The sequence below is a fragment of the Chamaea fasciata genome, unplaced genomic scaffold (genome assembly GCF_029207755.1).
Source record: "Chamaea fasciata isolate MVZ Bird 193981 ecotype frontalis unplaced genomic scaffold, bChaFas1.0.hap1 SCAF_8, whole genome shotgun sequence".
Lineage (NCBI taxonomy): Eukaryota > Metazoa > Chordata > Aves > Passeriformes > Sylviidae > Chamaea > Chamaea fasciata.
Window position 1 is genome coordinate 35574614 of NW_027094093.1, and position 13603 is coordinate 35588216.

Here is a 13603-nt window from a genome sequence, read left to right on the forward strand (position 1 = left end):
TAAAATAAAAATAAAATTAAAACCAAAGTAAAATATGCATGGACCAGACCCCATGGAAAAGTGAACAGAAGAGATAATGGGAAGGCAAATACCACAGTGATGCTGTAAGAACCCAGAGTGTGGTTGCAAAGCTGCTTCGCTGCACTGCAAAGCATTTGCTCGGTGCACACAACTTTTGTATCTTCCTCTTCATCATTCAGAGCCTTAGTCCGTACCTAGCAATTAATAGGCACCAGTATCGTCTCCAAATCCCATTTTATCCAACAAAAAAACATTTTCATTATTCCTCCATACTAACCATGTCATTTAAAAACTATGGGTTAAGAGAAATGGGGAGCCCCAGCAGTATCTGTGACCAGAGGGAAACTCTGGAGATAAAGAAAACCCAGTCCCCTGCCCCATTAGGAGTTTGCAGAGCAGCTGCTGAGCTTCATCTCAACAGCTGAAATATCCTTTATACTCCTTAAAAACGCAGGAAGCACACAAGCATCTCAAACTCCCTCCCTGCCACCAATTCATTCACCCCGATTCCACCCATGGCCCCAGCATGTTGGTCTCATCACCCACCAGCAGACAGGAAAACTATTATACCCTTCACTTTTTTTCCAATCAGTATCTAGGAAAACAAGAGCCATGTGCAAAATATAATCTAAGAACAGTCCCTTGAAAACCTCCTGCTAATGACAGGAGGTACAGAGGCACCATAAATATTGACTTCAAACACGCTGAGCCCCAGAGACCCCACACACTCCACAATGTCAATGACCTTCCATGCAGCTGTTAGCATTGGAAATCAGGATTTTTCAAGTACAGATGCTTACTTTAATGCTGAATTTATATTCCACTCATCATAGCATAGCATGGTTAATAGTTGGACTTGATGCTCTTAGAGGTTTTTGCCAACCTTAACAATTCTCAGTCTATGATTAAAATCTAATATTTTTCTTCTGTACTGAAATGTGTAACTGTATCAAAGTATTTTCCAGTGTGTCTACACCAGAATGAGTATTAATTCAAGGCAAGACCATGCTCCAGGTTCTCTGCTCCATGTTAGAAAAAAAAAAAAACAGAAGAAATGTAGGTTTTACTATTTGTAACTCATGATGAAATTTTCAATAATTACATTAGACTCTCGTTTTCCAGATTCTTTTGTGGCAATTACTCTTTTCTGACATTCCTCCCTACGGAGCTTTTGGGGACAAGACCTGAGGTCTGTGTTTACAGCGCTTCAGACCCAAAAGCTTCAACAGCTACAGAAACCACTGAAAACCAATTCCAGACTAGGCTGGGCCCACAGGACCCTCTACAGGGCTGGCACTAAACCTCAGAAGAGCAAGTTCTGCTCCAAACCAGATTCCACCTTGAGTAGATGGTAGCACAACAGCCTGGAGGAGGTTAAGATGAGGGTCCCGTAATCAGGTCCTGTTCCCAAAAAATCTTTTGACTGTAAAATATCATTTGAGTCACCAGTAACCACAACAGCCAGTTGATCCCACACAAGTGAACTCCCAGTCAGGACCTTGAAGACTTGTGAAAGTCATGGAGAAACACGAGGACACCAAATATTTGATCCTGGGAGAACTGAGAGTCACAAATACCAAGAGATGCCCAACACCTGATGGTAACTCAATTTCCTCCCAAAGCACCTACCCACCGTTTTTCCTCCCACTTTGACAGCCCAAGCTAAGATGTGAGGATGCAACAATAAACTGAAACCAACTTTAGTCTGGGATGATGGCAACAAAGAAGGGATTCAAGTAGTAAAGTAAAAAAAGAAAAGAATCACAAGAAAATGGTCACTCTACCACCAAAGGAAAAAAAAACTTCAAAAACCTGCCACAATCTCCCCCAAAATTCATCTTTTCTAGCGTAGTTTTAGCATCTTTAGCAATATTTCTCAAAATTCATTTGGCAGATAAAATTTTTAACTGCTAGGTTTTTAATAAAATTGACTACCAGGAAATTTCTGCATTAAAAATAATTTAAAATAATTCAGTTCCTCAGGGTTTAAGCATAGAGATGTCGCTATGCATGATAACTGCTCCATGTTTAGTGAGTTACAACTCTTCTGTCACGAGTAGGAAATGCATTTTGCTCACAAAAGCCAAAGGCACTGTCAAACCTGCAGCAATCTGCAGAACATTAGGAAAAAAATGCCTGCAAACTAACTGTTACTAGATAATGGTCCCATTTATCATTCTTAAATTCCATCTTTAATTAAAAATGGGATATTCTCTTACATAAATAAAAAATTGCAGATGTTCCCAAATTACTCCCCTTCAATTTTTAGTTTTTTCCATATATAATACACATAGAGTAACGTGTTCAGAATTTTTTTCATGTTATTACATAGTACCTGAATACATGAAGGTTTTTCCATATTCTAACTAGATACATACAATTTTCCATAGAGTATGCCATATGAAAAAATATTGGCACTCAAAGAAAACACATTAACAGAAATCAGTAGGAATACCACTTAATTGCAAGAAGAAAAGAACTTGAAATGAATTTTCTGTTCTTCTACCTACAATAATTTACACCTTTTCTTTTTAAAACATTCGATAAATTACTAATTTAAAGGACTGATGTAGTTACATCTTAAAAAGGTAAGATGGTGTGAGAGAAACATCAGCTCCACTCTTAAAATGTTTTCCCCCATATAATTCTTTGAAATACTGTTAAAAGGAAGAAATTATTCCAGTAACTCTGCAACAAGAAAATCACATATTTACTTTTGATGTTGTGTCCACTGCTGTTTCTTTCATTCTTTCTTCAAGTTGCAACTAGACAGAAATATGCACGCAACATGCAACAAGTAAAACGATAATTAAGAGAGCTAAAAGAAGAAATGATGAACAAGAAGGCAAGGTTATAAACATAAACAATAAAAACAGTCAGTGCTCTGAAATGGAAAGCATTCTTTAAAATGACTGTGTCCACTGGACCATCAGAGTAAATGTGCAGGAGGAAGGGAGGAAAAGACAGGGACAAAGGACAAAGGCAAGAAAGGAAAAATACTGTTCAAGGGAATAAGAAATTGTGGAAATCTACATTATAGAATGATGAACAAAAAAAGCCTTTTGGTTGCTTCGTATTCATCAAAGATATTCCAATTAATAGATAGAACGTACGTATTCCTAATTGTTTTTTGAAGGGAAGCTAAATTCATCATCATAATGACTCAAAGCCTACCAGTACTTAGGCTAACATGTATAAAATGGAAGAGGAGGAGGAAATAAATTGATCAAACTGTGGTTTGAGGGAGTCAGAAATTGATCCTAAATTAAATGTTTTCCATTGTGGCACAATTTGGCACATAGATTGAAACCAAACTCCTGCCCAGGTATGCGTTGTGTGTTTAGGGAAGAAATTATATCATAATCCACAAAATTAAGTGGTTTAAGTGTCAATTTAGACTAACATTTCTGTTTGATACAGAATGGCATTTATGAAGCAACCATTCATCTACAACCACCCTCACCCACTGTGCCTCAGCTCACACCAGAGTGGGCTCCAAGAGTACGGCCTGAGTCCCCTGGATGGCACTACATCAGGAGATGATGCCCTTGGAGAGCATCCAACAGACTCCAGCTTTGTCTTAGGGACATTGAGAGGAATGTAATCCCAGAAGAACTGAGAAGATAAAACCAGAAAACACTTCTGGGCACATTTTCCAGAGTGACCATGGACCTGGTCAGCACCTACAAAATCTACACTGAAACTCATGGACACCCACAACAGGTACTAACAGCCCTTGCTTGGCATAAAAAGCATATGTAGAAGAAGAATCCTAGAATGGTTTGGGCTGAAGATCATCCAGTTCCAAATCTCCTGCCATGGGAAGCTTGGTTGCTCCAAACCCCATCCAAGCTGGCCCTCAGGTAGAGACACATGGGCTGAAATAGGTAAGGAAAGGCCTCTGGTTTCAGTCAGTTGAAGACTGGAAACTGAGCTGTCACAGCTATCGGAACCAAGACTTTCACACTTCAACATGTTTGAGTGAAATTAAAGCTTAGCAAAAAAACCCCTCCAAATGTATATATATTTATATTAGTGCTAAGGTAGGTCTTCTCCCAAAATTACTGAGCCTAAAACAGCTTGTACAATGTAAAATTTCTTTTTGTTTTGCATCAATTCCCAATACACAGTCTAGTTGTGGGCGCTCATTAAGAAAATTAGTTATTTATGACACCGGAACACAAAACCATAAATCTAAATCATGTGCAAAGCAAGTATCTGACAAAATTCGTAATACTTACTTCTTAGCTAAAAAAAGAAAACCCTGAGATTAGGAAAAAAAAAAGGCAGCACCAAAAAAAAGGAAAAAAAAATCAATATTTTTCTCTTTATTAGAGGCAAACTAAAGCTTTTTTTACTTTCCCTTTGGAAGATCAAATTAGTGTTATGGGCTGGAATGACAATGAATTGTGGAAAGTATCATATTCTTTATAATATAGTAGTGTATATATTTGTTATTTGGAAATAGAAATGTAATCCATAACTAATCTAGAAATAAAATATATACACAGGAACCATTTAAAAGGACAGATAAAATCCTCATTAAAATCCTAAGTGCAGAAATACTGAATTATAATGCACAATTTCATTACATTTTACTGCCAGCAATGTAAATATCAATTCTCCAGGTGATTCATAAAATTCATTTTAGAAAGAAAAACAAGGATTTCACCCGGCATTTGAGCACATAAAGGAAAACACATGCTAGGGTTTGAAAACCCAGACTGTTCTTTCCTTCTCTCATCAGAATATTTCGTTGGAATTTCAGCAAATCTTTTACACATCAAACAGACAACTGCCATTTCACATTAGCACTTTGTACAGATCACCCAGCAGTCCCAGCCCGCGTCCTTCCCGGCCCCGCACCTCTCCCCGCATCGTCTTCATCATTCCTAGCTCACTTCTGCCAAAACCCAGCTCCCATATATACACTTCCCCTGACTTCAAAGGAAGGAGCCTGCATTTAAACTCCTCTAAACCCTCTTTTAACTATCCAAATTGTGAAATTGCCTAATAATGGGAGTGTATTTAAGGGGGGAAAAGAAGAAGAAGAAAAAAAAAAAAAGCATGTTGGACAAATTAACCAAGTAAAGTTTTTGGAGGGAAGAGTGCATGTGGGGGTTTCCACACAAAAACGTAAAGAAAACCTGTCACTTTTAAAATGAATAGCTACCATCTGCCAGCATTTTATCTGAGGCAAAGTTGATTAATGCAAAGTGAATGTTTAAGATCACATTGCTGTCTGCCTGAATAAATTTCAGGTAGTTTACTTGGGAGGTTTTTTTGTCCTGGTTCTTAGAAGATTTTTTTTTTGCTGTTCTTATTGGATCGCCCCCTCCAAGTTTTTCAGCAGCCAGAGCTAAGAATAAAAACATTTTTTTCTTAAATCATGGTGCTGTACAAGGACTTTTGAGCACCAGAGCATTGTTTCTGGCCCCTCAGAGCAAGGGAATTCATCTCCTTCAAAAGGACATCCCACCTCCTTCATCGGCTTCACAAAAACTTTTCAGGCAGCCTCTCTCCATCACATTGAAAAGGAAATTTTCGCAGTCTGGTTGTGAGCAGAGAAACAACAGCAGTGCTGTTATCCTCAATAGGAAATGATTTTGCCTCTAGACCTTCCCTAATGTTTTACTTTATTTTTTACTGGGTTAAGTCTTTTTACCAGATAAAATTATTTTTTACCAATTATTAACTAATTTGCTTTTATTTACATTATCTTTCCCATTAAAAAAAAAACAATTTAATTATAGATTCTAAACCTTTTTTCTGTTAACTTTCACACCTTGATTTATATTAGCATTATGTTAAAAATCATTCTCAAATCCATTTGATAATATGCTCCCCTTCACAAGTTCTCTCTGATCAACAATATTTTTTAGGAGAAGTTTCCAGAACAGGTTTGGGGCGACATTAACCTAAATCAAACAAAACCCAGTTTTACGCATGCATTCCCCATGTTACGTTTTTCCAGCATCAGATGGCCTCCAAGTTCTCCCTCAGCAGAGAGAATTTCACACCCCTTATCCAGGCTGGGACACCCTCTATTATCCAGGGCTACAGCAGTGGAGGGCATCATCTGTGCTGAGTGGTGGAGCTTCGTGCCATTCCATATGGACGTATATTCTCCGCGCTTACACTCGAAGCTGGCTGGACACCAGCCAGCTCTGGTCAGAAGTCACCAAGTTGTTTTAGCTCAGTACATGGTGCCTGTGTCTCGTATCTCAGTAGGGTTTATTGGTTTAGGCTCAACATGGTGCTAGGACGGCCATCTGGCCCCCGGAGCGGAGCGAACTCCCAGCCAGCTCCCTCGGAGCGTGGGCAGGACAAACGCCTGTGCGTTTGCACCAGCCCATGTGAGCTAACCTGGGTGAACTCAAAACGATTTGTTCAGGGGAAAAAAAACCATCAGCGAGTTTAGCACTAACGAAATTAAAGACGCAATGACCCTTTGTTGAGCGAGGGAGAGGGAAAGCAGAGTACAGGGTGAAGCAGGGGCTCCCACACCTTCCTTTGGGCACCTCCACAACAAGGTGAGAATGTGGAGATTTGTACCCATCAGTGAGTTACACTCATGTGGTATTTCTAATAAGCAAAGTGTTTAAGGACAGCTTGGATAGGGCTTGGAGAAACCTGGTCTAGTGGAAGGTGCCCCTGCCCATGGCAAAGGGTTTGGAACAATATGGTCACCCTCGAACCCAACCCAGTGTGTGATTCTGTGTTTCTAGGAGACCTGAATCCTGTCCTTATGGGATCCTGGATATTACATTTAGTCACCTTATATATTCATGCCTTTACATCAGCTCAGAGCACAAGGATCTCTAGGAGCACACTCCCTTCCTCTCCAGGAGCATTTTCCACTGTGCCCCACACAAAACCACAGTTAAAACACACTGAGCAACAAAGACATGGGGTGAAACCAAGACAACCTCTGGGCAGAAAATTATTCAGTAATTCCAAAGAGATGAGACACGTCCCATCTTCAAATGCAGAGAATTTGAGCAGTAACATTAAAATACATCCTCTTAGTAGTTAATGCTATGAATGAGGTTTATGTTTATTCACCTATATGCAGAAGCAAAGACCATAAAATATGCCAAAAAAATCCCAATCAATATCAGAAAAGCTTTTCTTTTTTGCCTTTGTTTTTTTTTTTTAATTTGCAGGTAATTGGTTATCTTCTTTTAACTAATGTACTACTAATATATAAAATTTATTCATTCCTTACCTGAGCATTATGAGGGCCAAATTCCAGTAAGGCCTCTAATGCAGGACAAATTATTGCAGTTCCTACAAAGATTATATAAACATTTGCAGTATTTCACAGAAAGACATAAACAGGCAGGAATGTTTCCAGCACAAATGGGTATCTATGTATTCAGATTGAATGAAATTTGCCCTGCCCTGCTTTGAGTCACATCCTCAAACACCTTCTCCAGGGCATGCAGGAATGTTTCTGAAAACAAAATATCTAGAAAGCAGTTAAATCTTCAAGCCTGTAAATGGTCACACATCCACACAGTGTTATGTTTTCAGTAGGATTGAACTACTCACTGGAAAAAAAAAATTAAAGGGTTGCTTTTTAAAGACATTTAGGGGACACAGCCCGCCAGTTAATAAAGAATTCATGCTATAATAATGCATTTTCTCCTTATAGAATGAAACAAAAGCATCAGATCTGAAACAGTATTAAACCTAGTAGATTTTAGCAGAATATTTAAAAAAAAAAAAGAAAAATCAAGAAACAACCACATCTACATTATATACTGTTGAAATATACTCTCCATTGCTGAACACCACCCCCAGGTTGGTTTTTTTTTCCAGAGCTCTATTAATTGAAAACAATAACTTGTTTTCTCTTTTGTAAAATGTAAAAAGCACAGAATTTGTCTTTAAAATACAGTTGTCAGATATCAAGGGGTATATATATGCTAACATTTACCCTAGGGGTATTTCAGGGTTAGAATCTGTTACAAATAAAATCTTTATTCATATGAACAGCTACCTGGGGGGCAATACTGAATGTTATACGTAATATTTATATATATATATTTAAAATAATCTAGCAGTGCTATTAAAACACACTGGAAGCTACACTGAATTTAGTCACCCTGTTTTACAGTCTTATGCTACTAACTTTTTGGAGATTGAATTACTTTCTGTAGAGGATAGCTCCTAAAATATAAACTCCTTTCATCTAACGTGCCATACCAGTGTTTTACTATCTGTAATTTAATAGATTGTTCACTGTAACAAAGAAAATAATTACAGAAAAAAAGAAGAGCATTTTTGTTTTTCATTAAATTGTGCAACAGTATTTTCAAATTTGAGAACTTTCCCTGAATTAAGAATTTTAAAAAGGCTAAAAAAAATTTTTTTACTTGCTTTCTAGAATTACAGAATAGTTGCTGTGTGCTATGGAAAACAACTTTAGGCTAGAGATCAGACACCCACATTTATCAAGGGGTTGAAGCTGTCAGAAGGAAGTTGGGAGACAAAGCAGTGCGCACAGCAGCTCTGCAGAGTGCCAGCAGCCTGAGGAGGCTCTGCTGGACCTTCCAAATCCATGGAATGAAGAAGAAAATATCCCACCAACTGCTAACAAAACTCTCAGATGGTTGGAAACCTTGTCTAGAGAAAGCAGACAGTAATTCCTCCCTTTTTCAGTGCATTTCAAATGCTGAGATTTGGAAACTGCCACCACAAGAATGAAACTCCTCGTACCAACGCAACGTCTAAACACCTTCTTTCCAATTAAAGAGAAAATCATCTGTGACTCCACAGCAATTAAAACTCAGTCTGTGGCTGCTGCACATCAATCTGTGTGATCATTTCAGGATCTCAAGGCAAGTGATCCACCTTTAAATTCTCCTTCTGGCCTTCTAAGTTGAAGAGACTCTGCATGCTCAGGCTTCCCATTCCTCAGGGCTCCTGTGCTCCTCTCAGGAGATGAAGGAAAACATGAGCTGGTTTAACACATTGCTCAACAAAGCCAAGAAAACAAAAAAGCAGAACTTTTCTGGAGAAATGCAGCACAGACTTTGCATCGGGGAATTAATATAAATCCATGCAGATCAAACACTGAGTGTCCAATACCTCCTGTAACAGCTCTGTGTGTTCCCCCTGGAGGGTGAGGACACCTTCTCCCTGTGACAATCCCGGGGAGATCTCCACGTTCTTGGGAACATATTGTTACTGCACATCAAGAGAGCGGCCGTACAGTTCACAAAAGTAATATTAAATGCCCTGTTCGTTACCAGCTCGGCTTTAGTTCGTGCTCAAGGGAGGACACGTCTGTTCTCTGATAAAACAATTATCAAGTTCATCACAGAAGCTCTCTGCTCACTGCAGAGCGTCTGAATTTAACACCTATGGCTCCGCACTACACCCTTTGTTTCAAAAGCCCTTTTTAAGACTATTCCTTAACTCGCTGAGTGTCACATTCAAACTAACAAACCTACCTGCTCCCAAAAATCAGCTTATATGGATAGAAGTCTAAATAATTTAAAACATACCTACACTACTAGCCTAAAATGTATCTAACATCAGACTTAACAGCATCAGTATTACTTCTCACTCACACCAAGGTCTCGAAATAAAGTACAGTTTGAACATAAAGATTTAGTAAGGCAGTTCCGTTATCACAAGTGTTTACACTTGAAATATCCGTGACCTTTATGCACTACTAAACATACAAACAAAAACAAGGTATTTATGAAATGTTACATTTATGGAAAGCACTAATAAAATAAAGGGTTTTTTTCTGTAAACGATGTCAATATTGTAAGTAACACAAATTTGGTATTTTCCACAACCTCACAAGAAGGCTGAAACATTTAAATGTGCATTTCCAAACACGCAGTACTGCCAGTTTGCAAAGGAATTTTGTTTTTTACAAACTACTACCTGGGAAGCTGATCTTCAGTGGTTATAAGAAAGCTTAGAAATAACAGAATTACAATTAATTTTAATCAATGTGTTTTCTAATAGGAGAGCAGTCATCCTTACTAGGTTGAATCTGATACATTTATACTTTCAATTTAATAAAATAATCGAAACATTCAATTACAAAACAAACATTAAAAATGTGCAAGTAAAGTAGAAGGTACCTCTAATCAGTTTTCCTCTCACCAGCCATATCAGCCCTTGATCCTAAAATTTAATGCTGCCTGCGAGGACAAGGTACAAAGTCTATTTTAGCCATCGCACCTTTGTCAACTTTGACTGTTTAATTTCCTCTGCTCCAACCCGAACAGCACCAGCAAAGAAAACGCTTTCCTCTCCTTAAGATGCTCCATTGGTTAGATCAGATTTATTTGCTGTCAGTAAAGGTTGTATTTGCACATAAGTCTATGACAGATTGCAAGTTTATTAACTTCAAGTGAGTTTTCAGGCTGCTGGGTTGAGGTTTTTTTGTTGGGTTGTTGGGTTTTTTATGGGATTCTGCTTTTTTTGGTGTTTATTTTTTTTGTCAGCGCTCCCTCCCCCTTTCCCCAAGATGTGGGTTACTTGACAAATTGGAGTTAAGTTATCTTAGGTCAATGTAACTGTAAGTTAAACTAATGAAGTGTATGTCTATGAGTGATGTCTGATTAGTTTAATACAGTTAGTGCTGGACAGCTTGGGCTGCTGACCTTGAAGGAACACAGATAACATTGTGATGCGTTGGAGGATGTGGTTGTGATACAAGACAAATTTACATAACAGTTTGTCATGTACACTCCTCCAAAACAAAACTGTTGCAAAAAGAAAGCAAGAGGAGACCAACGCTAAATGCCTCGCACAAGACAAAATGGGGAAAATTAATTTTAACGTTTGGCTCGAGGTGGGAGATTATTTTAAATGGGAGCCAAAAGCAGGCACAGGAAAGGTGTACATTTACACAATATGCGTTCCAAGATGGCCTAGACATTGTGCTGGGTAACACTGAGAAAATGCAGCCTTCTACAGCACAAATCTACTCTTGAAAAATGATATTCCTTTCTCAGGAAGCACCTACTCGCTCACAGTAAAAAATATAGACCGTTCTGAACTGTGACTCATTGGCACGTCACCCAGGTGTACTCAGAGTCCTCCTGGAGTCCATTCTGCAGCTGCTTGTGCTAAAAGAACCATGTGCGTGAACAGTCTCTCCCCATGAAGGTGCACAGTCCCCACACAGTGTTCTGCATGCTGTGAGCAAAGCTCTATCTCACTGCTCCAGACAATCACCTCGCCACATCTCATCTGATCAGGTAGGCCAAGCAAAACTGCTGGGTTTAGAGATGGCTTGGCTCTGGAGGGGCTGATTCTCACTACATGATAACTATCTTGTTGACCTAAATCGCCTGTTTTTATCAGCCAGGTTCTAGCTGATGGAAATTTGCCACTTACATAAATGTATAATTGACACCCACAGCTGCTGGCACGTTACTGAAGTGGACCATCATTAAGATAAAACTGCCCCCTTAATCCTCCAGGTCAGCCTGAGCAGGACACTGATATATCAGACTTGCTAATAGATACAACTAATAGGGAGGGCACCGAAGGAAGCTTGCAGTGTTCACATCTGTGCCATCTCTCAGTCTAATGTGTGAAGCACAGTTTAAACCTTACAGAATGACTGAACTCACATAATAAATTCCAAATAAGAGATACACATACACTAATAGACATCAGGTACCCAGATAACGAGAGACTTTCATGGACTGGAGATGCAAGACAAAACAGTCTAGGAAATTCTAAACCAAACATGTAATTTCTCAGTTATACCCCACAAAGAAAAAGCTGTGCTGCCCACTCCAAGTCCCTAATTACACCCTTGTATACAAACAAGGAGTATGTTCAAGAGGTCTGGTTGAGGGCATCTGTGTAATTTGAGTTTAGAAATTATTCAATTCCTTGGTTACCTGTAATTTGAACTTGTTGGCACTGTCTGCATGAAATAAAGAGCAGAAGTCCGTGCCTTCCAATGCCACTTCTTGGCTGGGAGTGTGCAGAGGACACAATCTTCTTGTAGCTCTTCATGGAGAAGATCCATCAGCTGTTTGTGAGAGCCACCATAAAATGGTTCAATGAGAAGGACACTCATTCTCCAAGTACTTCAGAAGTGTCTGAAATCTGAAAATAGAGAAGTATTTTCCTTTAGAAACGTATCTTTATTATTATTATTATTATTATTGTTATTACTTAAGAAAATTACATTGGAAGAAGAAGAAACATCCTGCAAGGCCTTGTAATATAATTCTTAACATTATATTAATGAGTTTACTTCAGAAAAGGCAACTTAGCAATTATGATGACTAGATTATTTTTTATTTTGACCTTTAAAAGATACTGTTTGTAAATTTTAAATGAATGAAAATATGAAACACATCGTATTTTGAGTTTATGGGTTTGTTTTTAATTGGATACTTAAAAACAGCTTTACTTTACCCCCTAACTCCCTAATACGGTCAATTATTCCACAACTTGGGGTGTAGCTTATTCATTCTTATACAGGTTTCCCTCCTTTTCCTGGTGGCAGAGAAAATTAAAGAGCAATTCAAACACACTTCAGCCAGAACAGTTGGCAGTAACAGTGATTTGGGTAAGAGACTTAAGAGGCAGAGAGCAGCTTGGGGAGATGCAGTTGGGGCATCGCGCAGGACACCCTCCTGCACTGCTGGAAATCACAGCCCCAGCAACAACAGGAGATGTAAACTATCTTATTTCTTCTGAATACTCCAAGGTGGGTGGAAGAGAACACTAGAGGAGGCTCAAGGAAGCTCTGAGACAAAAAGCCACAGAGCTGCTCACAAACAGGATGCAGAACATGCTGCCCAAAGCGAGGGGACAGATGAAAATCCGGTGACTATTGCTCATCGCCCTCATGAGTCACACCCTTGGGGTACTCAAAAGCTGCTTTTCACATGCTTCGAGCAAAGCCACCACACACGAAAGCTGAAAGCAAAACCCTGAAAGGTGTTCACCATCCACAAACACCTCGCTGATGGTTTCCCTCTCAACATTCCCTAAGGACGATGGACTCCCTGCTAAACTCAGTTACTCAGGACTTGTGTTTGAGATTGTACATTGCAAGAGCTTACACCCAGTTCCTGACCTGCAATTCCTAGTGGTTTCAGACTGTAATCCTTATCTTACCAAAACCTCTGGTGACAAGAAGTGAGAATTCAACACAGAACTACATCCTCTCCTGAAAATCTCAATCATCATCTCAACCATAGTTGAGAAATGTAGTTGATCAGGTTAAAAATATGTATTCTGTAATCAGAGGGCAGAAAACAAACAAAAAGCTTTTTAAATGCACTGTAGCTATCAAAAGATCAGTTAATCAGAAACAAAAACCCAAACACTGAATCAATTTAATTGGGAGACAAAACAAAAGAAACCTTTAGGTAGCTTTTTGCTGTTGGCCCACCATGGTGCCAGATGAAATGATGATGTAGAGCTTCTGGGTCATTACAGAACAATCAGCAAGAGAAAAAACATTCCACACTCCAACTTTCTTGCCCTAATCCAGCCTGGATTCAGGTTATCATTTCCTCTATTATTCACTCCTCCATAGTATTTCAAATAAATTACTTGTTTTAACAAATATGTT

The 13603-nt window shown here is 38.9% G+C and overlaps 1 protein-coding gene across 16 annotated transcripts in view; it reads right to left on the bottom strand.

Moving 5' to 3' along the window:
- Positions 1–13603, bottom strand: part of GTDC1 (glycosyltransferase like domain containing 1) — a 172228-nt gene that overhangs the window by 107136 nt on the left and 51489 nt on the right. For 10 of the 16 annotated variants that reach the window (XM_066190420.1, XM_066190414.1, XM_066190412.1 and 7 more), the window contains exon 1: positions 11910–11990. Coding sequence is in view for 6 of the 16 variants with exons in the window: in XM_066190410.1 (XP_066046507.1) it covers positions 11910–12091 (182 nt within the window). In the remaining 10 variants the exon portion in view is untranslated. Of the gene's footprint in view, positions 1–11909; positions 12121–13603 lie in introns of those variants that run through there. The other 6 variants (XM_066190410.1, XM_066190422.1, XM_066190408.1 and 3 more) reach the window with 1 other exon arrangement.